The sequence below is a fragment of the Castor canadensis genome, chromosome 8 (assembly GCF_047511655.1).
Source record: "Castor canadensis chromosome 8, mCasCan1.hap1v2, whole genome shotgun sequence".
Lineage (NCBI taxonomy): Eukaryota > Metazoa > Chordata > Mammalia > Rodentia > Castoridae > Castor > Castor canadensis.
Window position 1 is genome coordinate 142,948,604 of NC_133393.1, and position 25,060 is coordinate 142,973,663.

At 35.0% G+C, this 25,060-nt stretch overlaps 1 protein-coding gene across 3 annotated transcripts in view; it reads right to left on the reverse strand.

The window, feature by feature from the left end:
* Nucleotides 1-25,060, reverse strand: part of Cry1 (cryptochrome circadian regulator 1) — a 58,666-nt gene that overhangs the window by 10,457 nt on the left and 23,149 nt on the right. For 2 of the 3 annotated variants that reach the window (XM_074084300.1, XM_020180899.2), the window contains exons 2-6: nucleotides 14,274-14,382; nucleotides 3,918-4,060; nucleotides 2,033-2,217; nucleotides 1,633-1,721; nucleotides 36-176 (exon numbers count right to left, since the gene is read on the reverse strand). In XM_074084300.1, coding sequence (XP_073940401.1) covers nucleotides 36-176; nucleotides 1,633-1,721; nucleotides 2,033-2,217; nucleotides 3,918-4,060; nucleotides 14,274-14,382 — 667 coding nt within the window. The remainder of the gene's footprint in view (nucleotides 1-35; nucleotides 177-1,632; nucleotides 1,722-2,032; nucleotides 2,218-3,917; nucleotides 4,061-14,273; nucleotides 14,383-25,060) is intronic. The other variant, XM_020180901.2, reaches the window with a different exon arrangement.

Here is a 25,060-nt window from a genome sequence, read left to right on the forward strand (position 1 = left end):
TGTTTTGAAAAATACGCTCTAATGTTAGGTAATACCTTTTTGTAAAGATCTGTTAGTTTGAAATAAAATAGCCGACATGACAAACAACCAAATCGGAGATAAGGACTGAGTCCAGTAGGGCTCGCAAGCAGGGAATTTGCATTCATCCGTGGCCTCTCAAAGTTCGCCACCCAAGCCTGCAAACACACACAAAGAACTACATTAACTGCCTTTTCATTTCCAAAGTGATCAAAATTAAGATTTTTAAAAAAGTTATAGAGTTCTAGGGGAATAATTTATTATCCCATGAATCTCATGTTTTAATAATTTTTTAAAAAGTAAAGAGTGAACATTCTTTTGTTTCAGCTATCCTTGTGCAGCACACACTTACGAAATAAACTACCTTCAAATTCCCAGCATAAGGCTTAAAAGAACCTTCAAGCTGTCTCTCTGACACTGAGGCAAAGGTGAAATGCAGTAGACCCTCTTGTCCACCCATGGCCAATGACAGTTGGAAAATATTAATTCATAACCTCAAAATAATTTTACTATAGTATATTTGCATAGTCATTCTATTTTGCCATTAGTTATTGTTGCTAGTCTCTTACTGTGCCTAAATTCTATATTACACTTTAAAAAAGCTGACCTAAAAATGAGAAGAGGGATTACTAAGGAACAGGAAAGGGCAGAGGGTAGATGGACGTGATCATTGCACTAAATGTACATGTATAGAAAGATCACAATGACTCCCATTAATTTGTACAATCAATATGGGTTAACAGAAATAATAACAAAATAAAAAAGTAAATGAAACTTTATCATAGGTATGTATAGAAAAAGCATCATAAATATAGGGCTTCAGAAATCACTGGAGTCCCACATTCCTCATGGATAAGGGAGAACTACTGTAGGAAAATAATATTCTAGTTTCTAAGTCATAGTTATCTGACACAAGCTGGGGTAGAAAGAACACAGAGCTGTGAGCATGATTCAAGCAGTACAGTGCCCGCCTACTAAGTTCAAAACCCTGAGTTCAAGCCCCACTACCCACCTCCCCCCAAAAAATGGGTGGCCCAAAAGAAGAGCTAGTATGATAAGAGCTATTATACTATGACAGTTTCCTCTAATCAGAAGAGGAAGGGAAAGGAGAATTAAATGATAAGCTAGTTGTTGTGGTTTGTGCTATTTTAGCTATTTCTGACAATACTCCTTTTTCAACAGTCTGTTTTTTGTTTTTAAGAGAGTGAAAGAAGGCTGAATGTGGTGGCGTACAACTGTAATTCCAATACTTGTGAGGCAGAGATTGGAAGGATCGATCACAACTTGAGCACAGCTGAGGGCAAAAAGTTAGTGAAACCCGTCTAAACAAACAAGCCTACAATATCAGCTTCCCGGGAGGCATAGATGGGAAGATCACAGACCAGACTGGCCCTGGTAAAAATTCCACAAAATCCCATCTTAAAAAATAACCAATGCAAAATAGGGCTAGGGCTGTAGTTCAAGTGGCAAAGTGATAAAGCGCCTGCACAGGAAGCCAAGACCCTGAGTACAAACCCCAGTATTGCCAAAAAACAAACACTCCCCCCACCTCAAATAATTTTTAATGTGACAGTTTGGAAATATAAGCATGGCTATGTATCTATGTTATCATACTTTTCTTTCCAAATGCCTTTCCAAACGTGTAAGTGCTTCAGTTTCTCCTCCTGGCCATACTGCAGAGGATAAGCCATCTGTATCAAAACCTGAGTAAAAAAGAAACAATGTTATTCTGAAACTAAAATATTTTTTATTTGATCACAATAATTTGGAGAACAAATTACTTTGTAGAAAAATTATGGGTAGACCCTCATCTATAAAGACTCTGATGTGGTTCCTATTCTTTAGGACAGACATCTGAATGAGATAAAAAATCCCCTACTAATAGAACACATAACTAATGCACAGGTATCTCCTGTGAGTTTCTTTTTGTTCTTCACATTTCCCATTTTTTACTTTCTTTCCCCCCAGACAAGAAATGAACTTTTCAGAGTGCTTTACGGCTGAGTACACCCACCTAGCTCTTCCAGGGAAGGGACTCCGTATTTCTCATCATGGTCATCAGACAGAGGAGTTGTGCACTTCTCTATCACTTCTGAAGTAATTGTCTCTACTGGGATCTCTAGTGGCTCCATTTTGCTGATGAGAGTCTGAAATCTTTTATAAGTTAGAGGTGGTTGTCCACCATTGAGTTCTATGATCCTATTATAAGAGTTAGTAAAATGCAGTTAGTAAAAAATGAAAAGGCTTAATGTCAGAAAATAAAATTCATCATTTAAGACTTGTAAAATGTTAGCTTCTCATATGACCAGAAAACATGCTCCAAATGTGGTTAATGAGTCTAAAAATATTCTCTTTATTTTCTAGACATCTGCTATCAAAAATATACATGATGCAAAAATACCAAAACCTTTAGTATAATGAGTATTAAGGACTTATGAGTGAAAAACAACTAAGTGGCTAAATTAGCCTAGAGGCAGTAACAAGAAATTAATATGCATGGACATGTAAAAAATTATTATGACACAAGGAATCTCTCAATCATCAATTAAAAACTGAACCAGGCTGATAACTGTCCTAAGGAGTAAACAGTAAAAAATTAAGTTTTGCTGTGTATATTTGAGGTTTATAACATGGTATTATGGGATATCCATAAATAATGAAATAGTTCAGATTAACATATTTATAATATCATATAGTCACTTTTTGTGATGAGAGCAGTTAAAATCTATCTCATAAAATCTCCAATACAATAGTATTTTATTAACTACAGACCTCATGTTGGACCTTTGACCTCTAGACTTGCTCATCTATGTATCTGCTACTATTTGGCCTTTGACCTACATTTTCCCATCTCCTCCAGCAAGCTTCATTAAGTAGAATTCTGTTACTGTAGTGGCAATTACTTGCCATTTTCTATTGTGTTCATAACTCATTAATGACATCAGCATATGTGAATGTGTCATGTATGGCAGCACCCCTTATCTGTGGTTTCCCTGGTTTCAGTTACTCTTGGTCAACTATACTCCAAAAACATTAACATGTCATGAATCTTTACCAAGGGAGGGAGACCACATTCACTTGAGTTTATTTCAGAGAATTGTTGTAACAGTTCCATTTTATTAGTAGTTATTGTTAATCTCTTACTTTGCCTAACTTGTAAATTAAGCTTTACCATAGCTATGCATGCATAGGAAAAACAGTGTACCTAGGGTTCAATACTATTCGTGGTTTCAGGCATCCACTGTAGGTCTTGGACTAGCTCCTCTATGAACCGGGGGTGGGGTGGGGGGTGGGGGGTGTTCCTGAACTTAGGACATATAAACCTCCCAATTCCCAATTACTTAAATTTAAGTAACTTCTACATTTATTTCTGATCACTAATTGCTACAATCTAGTCATACTTTAATGAAAAGAAAAACTAGCATTGCCAATTATAGCTTAGATTGAGTTTAGACACTGTTTAGAAATAACTAATTACTCCTTTTCACTCTAGCCATTTGTTTAACATTTGGCATTAATAAAGAATTATAGGGAGGCTGGAGACATGGCTCAGTGGTAGAGTGCCTCCTAGGCATATACAGGCCCTGGGTTTGACCCCAAGCACCCCTTCTCCCCCAGAAAAAAAGTAGCATTGGTTTTGAAACAGAAATGTTAAATATTTTTATCCTAGGCACTGATTCTAGAATTTTGGTACTTGCTACTGGGTAATAAAAAAATCGCAGCAGCTAAATAAAATGCTAAGGGTTTGACATATGTTCATTTAATTTTCTTGTGGCTTCAGACCCACCAGTTAAAACTTACTTGTCTATGTACTTAATACCACTGAACAGTGTACTTAAAAATGGTTAATAGTAGACATTGTTGTGTTTATTTTCCACAATAAGAACTCAAAACCATACTTGTCCAGGTCATAGAGTGTATGTGAGATTCGCACAATGACTTCTACTCCGGCTTCAGTAGCTAGCTTCTTAATAGCTGCGTCTCGCTCCTTTCCGAAGGGCTCAGAGTCATACTCAATTGAAAGCTTAGTGATATTCCACTCCTAAAGGCAACAGGAAGGAGAGAAAATGTATTCCAGTTCCATGGTTATTTCTTCTATCATGACAGTAAGTGAAAAGCTCAAAATCTACATAATACATGGTCAAACTTCAAATATGAAGGAAGAAAGTACATAATTTATCAATCTGAAAATATGTAAATGACAACTATATACTCAGAATTATTTCTAGCAAATAGATATTGCTATTGTAAATTTTATAGTATACATCTTTATGCATAAGTTTTATGTTATTATTATTTTTACTGTTAGCAGTCCTGGGGTTTGAACTCAGTGCACTTGCTAGGCATGTGCTCTGCTACTTGAGCCACACCTCTAGCCCTTTTTGTTTCAGTTTATGTTTCAGATAAGGGTCTCACTCTTTTTGCCTAGGGCCAGTCTGTGATCCTCCTATTTATGCCTCCTGTGTAGCTGGGATTACAGCAACAAACCATCACTCCCAGCCTTGTTTGCTGAGACAAGGGTCTTACTAACTTTTTGCCTGGGCTGATCTTAAACAGTATCCTTCTATCTCTGCCTCCTGAGTAGCTAGGATTACAACATGTGCTGCCATATCCAGTTGGATACGTTTTAAACATATTTAGGCATTTATCCTATTTTTCCTAGAAATAACTCCTAGACATATAAATAATACTTAGATTCCAGGCATGTGCTAGACATTAACCAACCTATCAATATGGCTAAAAGCAGTTCTTACACAAACTATGTCTGGATGGCATTCTGCTTTTCAAATTACTCAAACTTATGTTACTTCATTTGATTCTCAAAACAACTCCAGAATTTGAGACTTTGGTTGCTATCTCCATTTTGAAGATAAGATTATTATTATTTAAAAAAGGGACTTGCCCAAGTTCAAAGAGCCAGAATACCTTAGTTTAGTTCTATTGATTCCAAGAACTGATCTTTAACAAACCTTTGTAGCTGATATGAGCTATTTTGGTGAGGTACAGTCTACGGGCATAAATACTGTATTTCTGATCATTAAAAATGCTAAATGTGGAAAATGTGGAAAGAGTAATAATAACAGCAGCTATCTACTGAGTAGTGCTGTAACTTATACACATCTCCTTGTAGTGACCTTCAATGATGAGAGGATGACTTTAGAGAATTTTTCTCAAAGAAGTAGTAAAGATTTTTAAACTCTAAAATATATTCTGACTTATCTCACAATGAAAAGAATTACTTGTAATTCTACCATTATTTAAATGACTGTATGACAACACTATAACACATTAGACAAATGCTGTTCCCAAAGGTGGTTTTTAAAAATTGCTATTATAAATTTTGTAGTATATATGTCTATGCATTTTAAATATATTTAGACATTTATTCTATTTTTTCTAGAAATAATTCCTTGAAAAACAATTGATGAATCAAAGATAAACACATTTAAGATTCTAACAGACTGCTAAATCTTCTAACAGGCAGACCATACCAATTTTACTCTCATCAGTAGTAGCCGGTTCTTGCTCCCCACATGCCTATCAATAAATAATATGCATTAGTGATCTTTTTAAATGTCTGCTACACCAATAGGAGAAAAGTATTATGTCTATTTAAAAATTTTCCTTTCTTCAAAGTCTTGATGAATGAAATCTTGATGAATGTAACAGCTGTTAATGGCTGTTAACCTTCTAGGAGACTTTGTGAGGGTAAATGACTAACATGTACTATGTTTGACATTTAAAATTCAAATTAAAATGAGAATAGGAAAGCTTTATATTTCTTTGTTTTACATTGAGGCAGGATCTTAAGTCAGACTTCCTGAGTGAAAAAGCTACTCAACTACTTAGGCAAATTGCCAAACTTCCCATGCCTGTTTCCCAGTGTATACAGTGTGCAGACTAGTAAGTGAGGTGCTTAGTGTGTTCACACAACAGACTTATGTATGTGCTAGAGTGAAGTGAAACTGAAAAGTACTGAGTACTGTTACTGGTTGCTAAAAGATAAAATAAGATGATGCAGGTACAATGTTAGGACAAGGCATAGTACGTAGTAGGCTCTCAGGAGATGACAGCATCACTATTACCTGCTATTTGTACATTTCTCCTTTTGTGAGTTGCAGTTTTGTTGGCTTGGCTTTTTATTATAGTTAGTTTTTCTCTTATGGATTTGCTAGAACTCCTTATATTTTAAATATGGCAACCCTTTTGTCATATATATGACAAATCATTTTTTCCTAACTAGTAGTTTGCAGTTAATTCTGTAATTGTTTGAGAAATAATATTTAGATTATAAATGTTTGAGATCAGCTAATAAATAATAACTCCTTGACATTTTTCCTTCTTCCATAGGTTATGGGTCCAATACCCATAAAAAGATAGTAGGTTTAAGGGCAGGTAATATTTCATTGTTGAATTAAACGGCAGTGTTTAATGTTACCTAAGTAATCCTAAGTAGCACCCCTCCCCCGCACCGTGAGCTGCCCCTATGAACTTAGTACTCAGAAGAAGAGAATATACTGCATGTTCTTTGCAGGTAACAAGGAGAAAAGGAATGGTCTGCACTATACTCACCGGCCTCCTCCTAAACTCACCATCATATTAGTCACTTCTTCCCTGGGAATAAATTAGTGGACATCTTTTCACAAGAAAAATGAAAAGAGAATATTTCCTGAGTTATTAAATATATTCATTCATACACCAAATATTTATTACTACAGACCAGATACTATGGTAGGTTTCTTCCTCTTGGGGCTTACTAAAGAAGACTGACAGATACAGGGTTAATTCTCTCTCTTCCATGACTGCACTAGCTAGACTTCCAGTAAGTAGTGAAAGCAAATATCCTTGATTTGTTCCTTGTCTTAGGTGGAAAGCATACAGAACTTCACCATTAAGTATGATTTATTGGGTTTTGTTTTTTTTTTTTGTCTACAGCCTTTATCAAATTGCTACTTAGCCCTTTCCTATTCCTAGTCAGCTAAAATTATTTTTAAAAAATCATGGGGGGGAGGTGGCACAAACAATGTATACACATGTAAGTAAATGTAAAAAAATGATAAAAGGAGAAAGAAAAATATCATAAATGGTGTTAAAAATCTGTCCAATGCTTTTTCTTCATGTTTTGAGATAATTTAATAGGATGGGTTATATTAACTGGTTTTTTTAAAATGCAGAACCAACCTTGAATTCTTGAGGCAAACCCTAATTGAACATAATGTAGAATCATGCTAAAATACTGCTACAGTCAACTTGTTAGTATATTGCTGAGAATTTCAGAGTCTGTATTTATGTGGGATATTTGGCTGTATATATGTTTAATTTAAAAATTATTATTTTTTTTTGGCAGTACTGGGGCTTGAAAAGGGCCTTGCATTTGCTAGGTAGGTGCTCCACCACTTGAGCTACTCCACCAGCCGTTTTGTGTTGGATATTTTTGAGATAGGGCCTCACAAACTATTTGCCTGAACTGGATTTGAACCACGATCCTCCTTATCTCTGCCTCCCAAGTAGCTAGGATTACAGGCATGCGCCACCAGTGCTGAGTTCCTCCTTAAAAATTCTTAGCTGGGAGTGGTAGTGTACACCTTTGGTCCCAGCTACTTTGGAGGCAGAGATGGAAGGATTGTGGCAAGAAAGTTAAGGAGACCCTATCATAAAAACAAAGGTCAGTGTGGTGGTTCATTTCTATAATTCCAGCTATTCAGGAGACAGAAATAGGAACACCATGGTGTTGGCAATAATGGTGCTGATAGGTTTCAGTTCTTACTGCACCCTTAAGCTCCTGTTTTCCAGGGTCACAGTCCAGCCTCAAGTCTAGCTTGAATCCTCCTTCTGCCCCAACCTCCAATCAGCATGAACCATAAGATCCTAACCAATCAGATCATGCTGAGTCCCACTGAGGGGTATTTAAGCCCCTGCCCCTCTCTCTGCTCTCTCCCACCTGGCAATAAAGAATCTCTTGGCCAGATCACTCTTCTCCACGTGGTCACTTTGGGGCCCACATTTCCTTACACATGGTCCTGGGCAAAAACATGAAACCCTGTCTGAAAAGTACTAAAATAAAAAGGGCTTGGGGTGGGTGGCTCAAGCGGTACAAGTGGAACAGCCAAGCACAAGACCTTCTCTGAGTTCAAACCCTAATATTGCCAAAATCCAACCAAACAGAAGACAACAACAAAACCTCACCAGATTTTGGTATCAGGGTTATTCATGCTATCTTCATAAAATGAGTTGAGAATTGTTCCCAACTGTTCCCTCTGGTTTCTGAGACTTTTATCAGACTGATATTATTTCTTTCTTAAATACTGTGATAGAATTCACGTGTAAAGCATCTTGGGACTGGAATTTACTTATGGAAAATTTTTTTTATTACAAATTCAATTTCTTTAAGAGATATATGGCTCTTTAGTTCTTCTCTTACAAGTTTTACTAAGTTGTACTCTTCAAAAGCTTTTTTTCATTTATCTCAGTTGTAGAATGTATTGGAATAATGTATTTATAGTATCCATCATGCTTGAAATTTTTAGAGAATCTTGTGATGACCTCTTGCTAGCAGTGTGTTGATTTTATTAATCATTTCACAAAACCACCTTTTGGTTTTGCTGACTAAATCAATCAAGATTCATCAGAAAACAGAAATCAAATCACTAATTTAAAGAGGAAAAATGTAATATAATTGTTATCTGTTAAAAGTGACCAATAATTATAAAGAGGAGTGGGGTCCGTGCTGTCGAAAATGGCAGGCAGCATCTCACCACACAAGCTTCCTAAGCACTAAATACAGCAAAATGGAAGGGAGATGTGCTAAAAGTATAAAATATACACTTTCAAAGACTTTATATTCAAAAGGTAAGACAGCTTATTAATTTTACAATAAAATATTCAGACATACCAGGTTAAATAGCTATGAAAATTAATTTTGCTTGTTTCTTTTTTTAATGTACTATTAGAGAAATGTAAAGTACATGTGAGACTTCTCTTGGATGGTATTAACGTAAGGTGTTCAAAAGCAGTGACTGTGGATGCAGCCACCACTTCTGTGTGGTGGGAAAATAAGCAAGGAGTGAATTAAAAACTTAGAAGAGCTCCCTTCCCCCCAGCTACTGAGGTTTGCATGCCACAGGAACGCAGAGCTTCCCCATTTACAAGAAACGTGTCAGAGGGCAAGGTCCATAACTAACTAAGCAAACAGTGGCTGGTGCCAGAAACTTCCTGGTGGGCGTGAGCTGACTGGAGCTCATCTGTGGAGCTTCTGCTGGGTAGCATAGAAACTTATTTACCACAGGGCACAAGTAGGCTGGACTGGCCCAGGAATGATGCCAGGTGAGTGTTGCTGGGCCTCCCACACGTTCATCAGCTGGCTAATGTGCCAGGGAAAAAAAAAGCAAAATAATACCGAGACGGAAGGCCCTTCTCTGCTATGGCCTCGCAAAGAACCAGCAGCGATTTCTACTGGCAAAGTCTAACCTTCAACTAGCCAGCAAAGGAGAAATGCTTCCAGTATTCAGCTCCAGTATTACAAAGTAAGGCAAAGAAGGGTGGATTCAGAGCAACTGAACAAAAAATGATCACTGTATACTGATTTTCTCTACTGCTTACTGTCTCTCATTGACTTCAATCCTTCTCTTTATTATTTCTTGTCTTTTACTTATTATTGGTTTATAATTTGTTCTTTTTTCTGCATTTAAGGTAGAAACTTAGTTCTTTTTTTTTTCCTCAAAGCATTTTTATTAGCATACATTAGTTGTACATGGGGGGATTCATTGTGACATTTCTGAATATGATTACATTGTTCACTGGATAGGCCGGCCTCTGCCATCTCTCTCCCTCACTTCCCCACCTACTTAAAACAACTGCAAAAGATTTCATTGTTCTGTTTCCTATGTGCATATAAAGTACATGGACCATATTCACCCTCTTTTATCCTCTCCATTCATCCTCCCCCCAACAAGTACCCAAGGAGGAAACTTAGTTCTTTGACTCCTTCTTTTCTAACATAATGCTGAAAGTTATTAATTTTCCTGTTTCTACTGTTTGACATGAATCCCTTTTGGTATACTGCATTTGCATTATCATTCAGTTTAAATATTTGCTATTCTCTTGCTATTCATTTTTAGTTTAATTCTATTGAAGTCAGAGAATATAACTGGTAAGGTCTTTTGAAATTAATGAATACCTATTTAATGCATAAGTATAGTCTATCTTGCTGAATATTTCTTGTGCAATAGAAATGTGTGCTCTGTTCTTGGCTATATTGCTCTACAAATACCAGTTACATAAAATTGAGTGATAGTGTTATTCATATCATTTTATCTTCATTAATTTTTGTATGTTCTACCATAATATGGTAGAAGAAACATTCCTACATTCTATGAAAAGATAGAAGTTGCAAGGTTGCTTAAGACCTGAGATTTGGAACATGTAACAATGTCTTTTTAAAAATTTTATTTTATCATTTTTACATTTATTTACATGTGCATACATTACTTGGACCATCTTCCCCCCCAATCCCCTGCCCCAGCACAGCAGGTTCTGCCCTTTTGTTCTTCAATTTTGAAGAGAAAACATAAGAGATAATAAGAAGAACATAGCGATTTTGCTAGATTGAGCTAAAGATTAGCTACATAGAGATATTCCTAGTGCTGCTTCCATGCACATGTGTATTACAACCCACATTGGTTCATCTCTACCAGACCTCTTCACCACTGAAGTCCCTTCCCATAGTGGCCTTTGCCAGTTTAAGATTACTATATTCACTTCTGTGATAGAGAAGTTTTGGAGACACCAACTTAGATAAAACTTGGATGGCATTATAATTATAGGTGTTACATAAATTACTATTATACATTTAAATCTCACATCTTCCTCATTTGGTTGTAGACTGGTACAATACCAAGACCATGCACATCTAGGCCCTGCAGAAACTTCTAATAAAGAGTTTCAATTATTCATTTTAGAGAATAGGTACATTATGAACATATACTTAATTTTTAAAAAAGCACTCTCATTATATCCAAGAAACAGATATGCGGCGAAGACTTCAGTCTAACACTCTCCCAACTGAGCTATTTCAGAAGGGTTGGCGAAAGAATAGGGAAAGGGAAGGAGACCTAAAACTTGAATGTGGTTGATATGCACAATGTCTTCTTTGATACTTGTTCAAAATAAGTTATAGGGGCAACCCAGATTTAAGGGGATAGGGAAATAAGCTTTCCATTTTGATGGAAAGGGGCAGCAAAATATTGTGGATTAAATATGCCTCAACTCAGACACCTACCTGGCTGCTTCTCTTCATGCTTGCTCAGCACAGTAACTCTAGCATTCTGAACCTTGCCTTGTACACAATAGAGATTCCATCCATGTGTACTGCATGAATTCTATAGAGCATGTACCATGAAGTAATAAAGCCAAATCCAAAACAACTCAAAAAGCATTAATGTAAATTTTACTGTTGTAACAGTCATGGTTTTATATGTTCTTTTACTTCTTGTGTGGTTTTCCAACGAAATATTTTATTATGCTTCGATGTGCTCATTTATATTTGCCAATGCCAAAACAGCTCAGTTGGGAGAGCGTTAGGTTGAAGTCTTCACCACATGTCTGTTTCTTGGATATAATGAGAGTGCTTTTTTAAAAAAAATTAAGTATATATCCATAATGTACCTATTCTCTAAAATGAGTAACTGAAACTCTTTATTAGAAGTTTCTGCAGGGCCTAGAATGTGCATGGTCTCGGTAGTATACCAGTCTAAAACCAAATGAGGAAGATGTGAGATTTAAATGTATAATAATAATTTATGTAACACCTATAATTATAATGCCATCCAAGTTTTGTCTAAGCTGGTGTCTCCAAAACTTCTTTATCATTTACTTCTTCAGGATTCCATAAAAAGAAGAGGTTAAAATAAAAAGTCATTGTGTCAGTCCATATTAAGTCTGAGTTTAAGAAAAAAATGAAGTAGAAAACAGATCTGAAGTTTATTGGACATACGTGTGTGCATTTGTGTGCATACAAACACTGTGACCCTTTCCTAAATCTACTTAACATAAGCAGAATAAAATGCATGAATCTACAAAAGGAAAATGAATACTGAAGCCACTATCAACTATCCAAATGAACCAAAGGCACTGTTCTCAGGTCTAAACCAGTTTTATTTACAATGTGGCAAACAGGATTAATTCCGTATTAAAATTTTCACTATGTACTACACTAGAATAATAAATCCAGACATACTAAGTGAGTCAGCTAGTTACTGACATAAGAATCCTCTCCCTCAGAGAAACTGGATGTGAGATGGGAAAGAGAAGAGACCTGCTTTTAATTGTATATTTTTGTAGTCATTAACATAAATATATATATGTAGTACCTCAAAACAAGTAAGAATTAAAACATTAATTAAGTAAAAAAGAAATGAATTTTCTCAATGCCTCTAGACATATGAAATAAATACAAAAAGAAATTTTCACAAATGGCATTTTATATAGACTACTGCTGAAGGAAAAATAATAAAATAAGAAATGTTTTATGTGCTCGTGTGTGTTCTTGTATCTGTATTTTATGGTTCATGTTAAAACCCATGCCTTTCTCCAAACTGACAAGAGAGAACACAATCTAAATACCTAAGATAGTTTAATCCAATAATATGCTATTGGAGGCAGAAGAAAAGACTCGTTAGTTTGACAAAAGTTTGTTCAGAAACAAGTAAATAAAAACTGATATTTTAGCTGGGTGCTGGTGGTTCATACCTATAATCCTAACTACTCAGGAGGCAGAGATAAGGAGGATCATGATTCAAAGCCAGTCTGGGCAAAAATAATTTATGAGGCCCTATCTCAAAAATACCCAACACCAAAAAAGGGCTGGTGGAGTGACTCAAGTGGTAGAACACCTGCCTAGCAAGCATGAGGCCCTGAGTTCAACCCCCCCCCCTCCACCAAACAACAACAAAAACCAACTCAAATCTGAGGAGTCATTCTACTTACATGAAATGAATTTTGAGACAGGGTCAAAGCAATTACCCCACTCACTTTTATACTCATGAGTTATTGATAAACTATTACCATAATTTCTGACATGGTCTCTTGTCAGAACTCTTTCATATACCTAGGTTAAACTGGAACTTTATAAAGTTATAGTAGTGAACATTCTTTAATGAATGATAAAATTTCACTAGTTAGGACTGTTAAATTAGCCAAATCCTGAACATTAAATGATTCTTTCATACTAACAAAAAGGAAGGACTAGATAATACTGATTTGGTTCCCACCATTGGAGATCTTCTCATTCAGGGAAAGGAGTGGTTCTCTTTTGCATTAGAAACAGAAACATTGCTTTTATAACAAAAATGCAGTGAATCAAATAGCTGCAAAAAAGCAGATACACAATTAGGAGTTCTAATGGTAGTAAACAGGAAGGGAAGAGTATAAAAAGGACATGCAGGAAAATCACTTTCTGGTCTGAGCACTTGCATGAGTTAATTGTTTGATCTTGGGCAATTCATTTAATCTAATTTTTTCCAGTTGAAAAAAAGGTGGGAATAAAACTAGGAGATTCTTAAGTTCTACTGAGTTAAAAACAACCAATACTAAATTTTGTATTATTGGTAAATGTCAATGGTTATAATTCTTTGACCTAGAAAGTTCTGTTCAAGCACAAACAACCACATATGAGCAAAGTTATATAAATGTAGACAAGAATGTTCACTGGCATCATTTGTATTAGTAGGTGGCTGGTGGAAAAAATAACTAAATGCCAGGAGAAAGCTAAAGACATCATAGCATACTTACACAATGCAATTCTATGGAGCCATTTAAAAGACTGAGAAAGTGACAGTAACAATCTCTAAAACAAATGGTTATGTGAATACAGCATGGCACAGAATGGGGGTAGAAAGTGTTCTCATTTTGATTGTTTAAAAGGGAACAATTAACAGACAAACACATGGGGATATACACACACTTTCTTGTTTATATAAAGAATATTTCTGAATGGATACATAAAAAACTGGTAAGTATTTACTGCTTCTGGGAGGGGAACTAGCAGTTAAAGATAGAAGACAGATTTAACTTTTCATTGTAAACTTTTCCAAAGTCTGATTTTACCGTGTGTAACTTTTTTATTAAAGAAAAACACCACAAAGTTTTCCTTTAAAAACACATATATTCCCTACACTTTATCCAAAAAAGCCTTATTTACAAAATATGTTATCTTCTTTGCAAAGATGATTATTTTACGTGAATATTTTTCAAATTACCTTGAAAAGCCTGGGAAACACATCAGCTGGTTGTCCACGAATCACAAACAGACGAGAATTTAATTTTCGTAGATTGGCATCAAGGTCCTCAAGACATTGAAGCAAAAATCTAGAAAGAAGAAAATATTGAAATTCTTAATAATAAATATTTAGAAAGGTACAAAGTACTGCAAAATCAGGTTAGTCTAGAAGTTGAAATACCAACTTATACTTACCATCTTATTACGACTCCTTTATTAGATATATAAATTAGTATTCCCAGAACCTATAGTTATAATTTAAAAAATTACAGAACAAGTTTCCCAATATTTTGATGTTTTAAACCACTAATTTTCATTAAGGTGACATAGTAAAAATTTAATTCATGAACATAAATATAAAAATTTTTAAATTAAGTACAAAATATAAAAGTAATTAAATGAATTTATTATTTACTTTTCTTATAAGAAAGGCCACCTTTGAAAATCTTGTAAAGATTTATTACTTGGGAAAAAATGGAAGATTCTATTTAATGACTCTGGGCAAGTGAGTACCTTCAGAATGAGTATTTTACTAGATGATACAGCAATTATCTATGAGTAATCATAATGCCTATTTTCCACACTGGAATTTGAACTCAGGGCCTCATACTTGCTAGGCAGGAGCTCTAACACTTGAGCCGCTTCACGAGCCATAATGCCCATTTTCAAGCTTCTAATAGATCTAAAGAAAAAGATTAATACTAAATCAATTGCTTAAGTTATGTGGTATTAACTCTTGGCTATAGAGGGGTTTCATGGGGCAGGTGGAAGCACAGACTTTTTCAGGGAAGTGAGCACTAACAAGGTGGGAAAATTCTGGGGCAGTAAGGAAAGGCTGCTTATTGTGTATCTTCTATTGTGAGGAAACAGAGTATTTCCCAAGAATAAATCCAAAAGAGATGCCAACTCTAGAAGGCTAAACCTCTTGTTTGACTCATGTTAATTTTCATCTAGATTCTGTTTTTCTCAGCTGGACATATTTTATTTCCTCCCTACTTTGCTTCTTTTATGTCCTTAATCTTAAGATTAAATGTTTGTCTGCCTTTTCCACAGACACATCCTCACTGAAAAGAGTTGTTATGTCTTATTTGTGAGGAGGAATGATTGAGAGACAAGGAAAGACATATTCCAGAAATGCACTGTCTAACATGATAACCAAAAGCCACATGTAGCCACTTAAATTCCAATTAATTAAATTTAAAATTTTAGTTCCTCAGTCACGCTAGCCACAGTGCGAGTGCTCAATGGTCATATTATGGCAAGCAGCTACCATTCTGTACTACACAGATGGAGAACATTTCTATCACTGCAGAAAAGTCTACTGTACCATATTGTTCTGGAAGTTTTTGAGTCTAGATCATCTTGTTCTCTTTGTGCATTCTGATCCCATCATTTCACTACAAATGTCTTGTTGATTTTTTCACAACCATAATTATTAGTAACCTAAGTATACTGGTCAGGTCTGACATTTTCCTCCCTCTGTAGCTTGGAAAGTTATAGTGCTATACTATTCATGAGGATATAATTCCATTATTTCACCTTAGGAAGTCTCATGGAATTGTAGTTAAACAATCCTTTTTGTTCTCACATTTATTTTTCATCATATCCCTTTCTGTCTTGGACTGGAGTCACCTCTTTAACACCTGATCCCCACCCCAACTTACCACTTCTAATGTGCACATATTTCTGGAAGACTGTGTTATTAGAGGTATAGGCATCTGAGTTTCATAAAATGATCCACAACTATGAACAACTTATCATGTTAGATGACAGATATATATTGGATAGCATCTAATTTTATGTATTTGTTTAGTAAGAGGTTTTTTTTTGGATAGAACAAAGATTAAAGAGTTTACAGATACAAAAAATTAAGAAGTTGAATGAACTCATTTGCTTAAATAGAAACAGTACAAAACTAAAATGTCCTGGAGAGGTAATACAAATTTTTGTTGTACCATTAATTTCATCTTTCCTCTAGAGCTTGCACTATGTAGCCAGAGTTCTTCATATTGAGCTTGGTGTCAGTGGCTTATGCCTGTAATCCTACCAACTTGGGAGGCTGAAATTGAGAGGATCATACTTTGAGGCCAGTCTAGACAAATATTTCATGAGATCCTTCTTCAAAATAATCAGAGCAACATGAACTTGAGATATGGCTCAATAGGTAGAGGGCCTGCTTTGCAAGCATGAAGTCCTGAGTTCAAATCTCAGTCCCATAAAAATGGGGGGAAGGTCCCTCAGATTGAACTTTATGGTAGAAATCTTTCTATGTGGGCAAAGAAAAATATCAAAAGAACACAATTATTTCATAAAATGGAGAACTGAGTCTTGATTAACTAATAATTGGCTTGTTGCTTTCCCTCTCGTCTTCACAGGCTAACTGAGAATTCTTAATGCTTTTCAATAAGCACTCTATGAGCCAATGATATAGACTGAAGTATTACAATAGGAAAAGTTCTGCAACCGAATAATTCTTTCTTGTTTTGACATTTCACAAAACAATGAATAGAGGCTGTATTTAAGTATGGTGTTTTTCTTCCAATAGACATTGTTGAGAAAGGTTTCCTTCCATACTGATGTTTTTCATCCATAGATGTTACAATTTACATCTCTGATTTCACAAAAAATTACAGAGCACAGTGGACTCAAGTATAGATACATAAAGAAGTAGGTACTTCATACTCAAATTAGTTTACATAGAAAATATCCACAAGAGAAAAAGAGAAGGATGAGTGGAACACATGGCAGTGCTTGTCCTTTGTTACAAGACTGATATGAATTAAAACTATATTTATTTCTTTGATTAAATAAAATCTATATTGCATGTACTTATGTTTATATGTGTATAAGAGAAAAACTAGATGAACACTTACCAAGCTATTAATAATATCTACCCTTGGGGAGTGGGAGTTTTGGAAAAGGACAAAAAATATGTATTTTATTTAACTTCATAAAAAGTTTAAAATTGATAATCAGTATATATTCTTTCACAATAGAAAAAAATGAGATATATTCTAGCTACTGAGAGCCTAGTTTAATAATGTCGAACATCTTTTCAAAGTAACAGACATAAGTATAGGTGTTTCATAATTTAACAAATACAGCAACAAGTATTATCCTCTGATTAAGCCTGAAAAGTCTGATCTAATTTCCTCATCTATAAAATTGGGATAATAATAGGACCCATCTGATAGAATTTTTTGTGAGAATTGAATAAATTAACATATGTGAAGTTCTTAGAATAGTGTCTGCCTATATTAGGCACTAGTATGTGTTATTTATTATTTTTTAGTCTCTTCCTTCCTATCGACTTCTATTCTTGCTACAATAATTCTAGTTCTTATCTCCTACTTGTATTATTTATTGCAATGCCTTAAAATAGCTCTGCCTCCTAACAATCTCTATCCACTACAATCCATTTTAGTACATAATACTCAAACTTTATTGGGCACACTTTCCTGTACAAAGGTCTTTGAGACTCATTCTTTATACAATAAAGCACAAATTATTTTCTTGGCCACTTTGTCATGGTTCCAAGCTTATTTTTTTTTTTACCCCATCCTCTTTCCCTCCCACCAAATCAAACTACTTCTCTTTTCTCTAAACATTTAATCTCCTGGAATTTGTTCCTCCTCTATCCTCAGCCTAGAATCCCTTTGTAAATTCCCATCTCTTCAAGTTCATACCTTACTAAGTAAGTCTTAAGTCTTACAGGTGAAAGTGATTTCTCTATCTTTTGATCTGTCAAAGAACATAATGTATCCACTACAAAGAAACTCTCAAATTGTACCTCATATCATACCTATCATTCACACAAGCACACACATCATCTCCTTCTGATGGATAAATTAAGTATCTGTGTCTGATTCCTAATCACACACTTTTTAAACCTATGCTTTGGTTTCTATATTTGGTGAACAAATTTTATCATGTACCTTGCTCAATTTACTGAAAAAATTAGAAATATGATAAAATGATCTATATAACTGTTAAAAGGATCAGAAACAGCATAAAACCAACTAGAATCACTAGCACTTGACAAATATTCATTAGACAGAAGGTGTCATTATTTTCTCTTAAGAATAATTTCTAAACTGGTGCACATTTGTTAATCCCAGCACTCAGGTGGCTGAGGCAGGAGGACTGCAAATTTAAGGCCAGTGTGAGCTACATAGCAAGACCCTGTCTCAAAAAAAGGAAGGAAAGAAGGGAGGGAGGGAAGAAGAGAAAAAGATAATTTATATTTTTGAAAAAACCCAATGTATTTCTACATGTAAATACATGTGCATGACAGTAGAAAACAATGAATTAGTTGGATTCCTTGACCTATACAGAATCACTGTCAATGTGTAACTTCATCTGAATGTGACTCTGATCAAGGTTTGACCTTCCCTGGAGATAAGGCCAATGTTAGTACATACATTTATAAAAAAAAAAAGGCACAGTGCAATTAAGACTCTGAATCAACTAATCTCTAAGCATATAATCCTTGGTAGTACTATTTAAAAAAAAACTTCAAGAACCCAAGTTCAAAGTATCAACTCATTGATAGGTGCAATTTCTTTTTTAGCACGAAATGAAAAATGTTACTTAAAAACCATGCAAAATCTAACCCTTCATTCTTTATCCTCAATTGGGAAGAGAGAACTCTGAGTTCACATTCCACATGTTCCAGAGAACACAACAATTTCAATCTTTAAATACAAATACATGGGCCTTAGAACATCTGATATTGAATGAACCAATTTGGCATACATGGTATACTATTTTCTTGAATTACAGCATTTGAAGGCTCAGCAAATAATGCAAAAGATTGGCTTTGAAATAGGCCAAATGATACCAAAACTCACAATAAACCTTCACATAATTGTATTGTCCACAGAGAAGCAGAGTTTTCATATTATTTAATTATAATACTGAATGCACCGCTTCAAAATGAAGAGGTGTTAGGTAAGAAAATGTTTCTTCACTCTAAATATTTTAAGGACTTTTTCCTTCAGAAATCACTACCAACTGCTATTATAAAAAAAAAAATCACATGAAATAAGCTTCCCTATACCACTTCCAAAAGATGATTTCAACATGAATCAACAGAAATGATTTCTTAAAGTAGGTCATCACTATAGCAACCAGTGGGCGGTTTAGTATACTCCCATCACAATGACCTACTTTCTAGTCTGCTATAATAGCTTTATATAACTAGTATTTCTAGTTCTGCTATAAAATAGTCTAAAAAAAGACAATGGCAAGATACAACATAATCCTATTGCTGCTGAAACAAGGCATTATAAATTAATGTGTATCATGCCAGAATAACGCCATCTGGTTCTGCATTTTAGTTTCTAAAATATATCTTACCATGTATTTAGCAATGAAAACTACTCTTAGAATATCTAAACCAAAACAACTCATTCCTGACCCTAGAGAACTGAATATAAACTAAAATCATTTAAACCACATGAGTATCTCCTCCTACCCTCACATGAAACAGTGAAATTTAGAAAAAATTAAAGTTGCAGATACACTATCATAAAGAAAAAGATGGAAGATTCTCAGTTATAAAAGTTTATAGTGTTTTTCTAGAGATTTAAAAATTGTAAGTAGCAAAAACAAAAAGAAACAAAGAAACAAAACCCCTCCAAAATTACAAATAGTAATTTGGCTCCCGATAAGCTGAATAAAGTTTACATATATCCCTTTTTTCAGTGATTTCTTCTAGTTGTCATGTGACAACTGTGACACATGTTTTCCCTAAAGAGAATAGTTTTATGTTCAATATAGACAAAATATATATTTTAAAGGTGAGCTTTACATTTTCAAAATGCTAAAGACAATAGACAAGTGGATCTATTACTTTTTATAACAAATTATTTTTTATAACAAATATTTTGCAATGCCCTTTCTAAAATCCTAAAATAAAATTATAGATAAAACATATCCATACGCATGATTTCAAAGCATTAAAATAATGATCTAACTATAATGTGCAGAAGACACCTGTTATCCTTGGTATGTGGTGCCAGGGAGACTGCTGTTGAGGAAAAACCATGCATGCTCAGGGTGCACAGAATTCAGTGCTGTAATGCAGATGCTTGGTTCATTTTTCCCACAACACCGCCCAGCTTCCTCTAAAGACAGCCGCCTTCCAACAGATTTCAAACCTTTACTTCATCACTTCACTTAAGCATATTAACTTTTACCTTGCTTTCTTCTACAATTTGTTTTTGGGGAGGCATATTTTCATAAAAGTACGGATAGGGAAACACACAGTGGATCACATGATGATTTAAACACAACTGATGGCATAGACTGATTGAGTTTCTCTGCCATTAACTGAGTTGCATAATGCATGCATTAGGAATTTAAAATTTGTTTTGAAATTTATTTTATTATTTACTTTTTGATCATGCTTGGTCAAAACTTCTTCCAATAAATACACAAATAAGGTGGGCTTAACTGCTTTAGGAGAAATTAAAGGAAGTCATTGATATTTTATTTTTCAATTTTTGATAGGACACACTACATGGCCTGGGCTAGCCTGAACTTCCTATGTAGCCCAGACTGGTCTTAAACTCTTGATCATCTAGCCTCTGTCTCCCAAGTGCTAGGATTACAAGCATGTGCCACTATCCCTAGCCTTGGTCATTTATATTTTAAAAAGTAACACATATTTCTATGGTAAATACCTGGGTATGACACAAGAAGATAATTAATTAGTTCCATACTGGCTTATGTAATAATTCAAAATTCAATAGCTATAAAAACAAACTGATCCAGTTGTGTTATTGGTAACTCAAACACCATGAGTTGTACTGGTTTTGTGATGTGATTTCCTGAAACATTGAGCAAGACAGTAAAGTTCTGAATGAATCAAAGTAGTCTTCCTATGATTTACAAAGGCAATAAACACATTCCAGGGAACTCAATATATATTAAAAACTGTATTAAAATACCATTTTTATATAACAATGGATTTAGGCTCTCAATTAAAAAAATCTTAAGTTTTTCATTTAGAACATTTGAAAGCAATATAGGACTCAGAATAATGATTTACTTGGAACCCTGAAAGAACTATTCCATTTTTTGCCTTACCATACTAATTCCATTAGCTTTCTCCAGCCATTGTGACAACAAAAAAATTGCCTCCACAAAATTCCTAAAATGCCTTCCTTACTTACATAATTTCATTCATTGATTTATGAGAGAGCCGAATATAAGTGAAATGAGGTTCCAATGCACACAGGGAGAAAGGATTTATTTTGGTTCATGATTTCAGTCACTTGGTTCTGTTGCCTTCCAGGCTCAGGTGTGGTGAGGCAGAACACTACGGCAGGGGACATATGGCGGAGAAGTGGCTCACCTGATGGCTAACTGGAGGCAACAAGAGCAGAGGCTATACCCCAGCCCTTCCTCCAATTAGCCCCCACCTCTTAGTTTCCACCACTTCCCAACAATGCCATCAAATGATAAATCAATCAATCAAGTTAGTGCTGTCATTTTCCAAGCACTTCTAAATAGTGTTACCAGCTGGAGAGCAAGTGCTCAACACATGAGCCTTTTGGGGAGACACTTCCTATTCAAGCCATAATGGCATGTATGTAAATTAAGAGTTAGGTTATATTGGGGCAGCAAGCTACTCCCAAATCTCCATACTGCAAATCAAGTTGAAGTTACTTTCTTACTCATGCTGTAATCACAGATCAGCTAAGTCATTTCTACTCATATTTTAACTGGTCAAAGCAAGTCATATGGTCAAATCAGGCTTCAAGAAGGCAGAAAAGTTTAAGGCAGGAAGGGACGTTGAATAATAGTGAACGGTAGTCACATCTACACAGTATCTAAACACTGGTATTTACATGCCATATGGTAAATTTTATTATCAAGTATATATAGTATGGCAGCACTAAAGAATCCTAAATGTCTTGGGTTGGGGGAAGAAGATTTGGGAAGGTAAAAGAAAATATTTGAACAATGTTTGGCATTAATAAGCAGGAAAGGGCAATCAAAGCAAAGAAAACAGTATGCTTAAACAAGGAAACTCATAAGAGCTGTGGGCAGTGGGAAGAAGGTATCTGGGAGAATGACTACAAGTATTACACTTTCTAAAATAAAATATGCATTCTCCCCAAGCCAGTTAAACATTTCAAAATCAGTATCGAATGAAACCTGTTATCAATTTCTGTTGTTGACAGTACATTGGATTAAGATACTCTATCAGCGATAACAACAAACTGACAAAAACAACAAAAGAAAACTTCTTAAAATAACTCACCGGGCTGCCCAAAAATAACAAAGCAGAAGAGGTGAACAGGGTGCTGGAGTCAGCTTTGGCCCTGAGGATTTCTACAGAGCCCTAGAAAACTGGAGCTTAGACCAGGTTTAGGAAAACAGAAGATAAAGCCCAAGGTCCATCCAAAGTAAAGAAGCTAATAACAGACCCTCAGCATAAAACTGGCTTTCAAAATCTCCACCCACAATTCAAATATAAGAAGAAATAAATCTTAAGTCACAAAGTGAGACAAAAGGAAACTTGCCTGTCTATTCATTATGGGCTGAAAGAAAAGATAATTTGCCCGAGTGGAAAGAGAAAATATCAACTTTATAGTGTAGAAACCTGGCATGAAAAGGGTAAGCCCTGTGGTAAGGGTAAACACACCAGTGATAAGTCAGTCATGTTCATATCACATACACATTGTATGATGTGAAGAGAAGACCATTTTAGGGTATCTGCCGTAAAACCCATAACTCCAGTCTAATCATGAGAAAAACATCAAATAAACTCAAATTGATGCTTATTCTACACAATATATGAGCAGTACTCAAAACCATCAAGGTCATAAAAGCCTGAGAAACTGCGACAGAGGAGATGAGGAGATGCGTAACTAAGCAGTGTGGCACTCTGGATGGAACACTGGGATAGAAAAACAACATTAGCGTAAAACTGAAAAATGTCTGGAGTTTAGTTGGTATTACGGTTTCCCAGGTTTGATGAAAGTACCATGGTAAAATAAGATGTTAATATTAGAAAACTGGAACAGAGAACACAGAAGCTCTATTATCTTTGTATACTTTCTATAAATCTAAAATTATTCAAAAATAATTTTTATTTAAAAAAACTCCCAAGAATGCATAATCTCATTGAAAATTCATGGAACTTATGTGTTTACAAACACCTCAAGCATAACATTGCACTTAAAGTAGTCCCAAATCTATTGTGGCCTGAGATAACCATAAAAATAAATCAATTTCTCTGTCACTGTGTGTGCCTCTCTCATTTTCCCCTACACACACACAAACCACAAATCCCCTCTGAATTCTCAACTTCAACCCGTGCTTAAAGAATTTCCACAAAAGAAGTTCCACCAACAATCACAAAATACCTAAGGAAAGAAGAACTTCATCTGCGATTCAGAATGAAAGACATGAGCATAACTGAGAATTTTCCAGAACTGGTAAATGATACCAATTTAAGAAGCACATGAATCCCAAGCAAGGTAAGACAAAGACATAAGGCAGGAGTGCAGGGTGGAGAGGGAAGAAAGAAAGACAGAAACAAAGAACAGGTAGGAATGAGCAGACATACATATAGGGATGAGAGAGGGTAGGGATAATCAATTTTAGAAAACACCTAGAACTGAACAATAACAAAGAAAATATATATAAAACTTGTTGAATGCAACCGAAGTAGTACTGTATTAGTTAGTTTCACATTACTAAAACAAAATGCCTGAGGCAACTAACACAAAGAGAAACTCACAGTTCGGAGGTTACAGAACAAGAGAGGACAGACAACTTTATTGGTCCTGGCTCTTAGAAGGAAATGTATAGGCTAAATTATTACTGAAAAGAAGACTTGAAACTATGAAAAGCAGCTGGAAAGACCCTTAGAAAGTAGAAAGAAGGCAATGACAAAAATCAGAAATTAGTGAAAACAGAACATAAATCTGTAAGAAAAAAAAAACAAAGTCAAGGTTATTATATGAAGTGATAATATAAACTTCTGGTAAGAGCAATTAAGGAGTCAGATGTGGCAGCAACACATCTGAAATCCCAGCACCGAGGAAGATGAGGTAGGGAATCGCCAGTTTAAGGACAGGGTTACATAGGTATCTGCTGGCCAGTCTGGGCTACATAATGAGACCTGTCTAAATGAAACAAAACAAAAAGCTAATTAAGAAAAAAACAGAGTAGAGAGCAAAATAAGCAATATTAGGAGTAAAAAGGAGACATTATATCAGATGCTATTGGTTTAAACAGAAAATTACAGTAAGGACAATTTTTTGCAAATAAATTTGAAAACTTAAGATGAAATAAATTGCTTATTAAGACTGACTTCAAGAAATTTAAAACATAATAAAATAAACTCAAAAAAGGGAGAGAGAGAACTAATTGGCCCAATAGTTATTAAAGAAATTGAATCAGTAGTAAAAATCTTACAAGGAAAACACAACAGTCAGTCAGCTTTACAGAGAAATTCAAGGAATAAATAATTATACTTGTACAGAAGATTATGATTTTAATAAATTAATCAGTTTATTTTGCAGTATGAGGGGTTGAACCCAGGGCCTTGCATGTGCTGGGTGAGCAAGCTCTCTACCACTTGAGCTATTTCCCCAACCACATAGAGGCATTTCATTGAAAAGATGCAAAGAGAATGTCAACCAAAAAAAAATCAATTTCCACTTAGGCTCAACTAACAGGAACTGAAGGTAACTTCCTTAATCTGAAAAAGGGTATCCATAAAATGACATACAGAAAACGTATTTA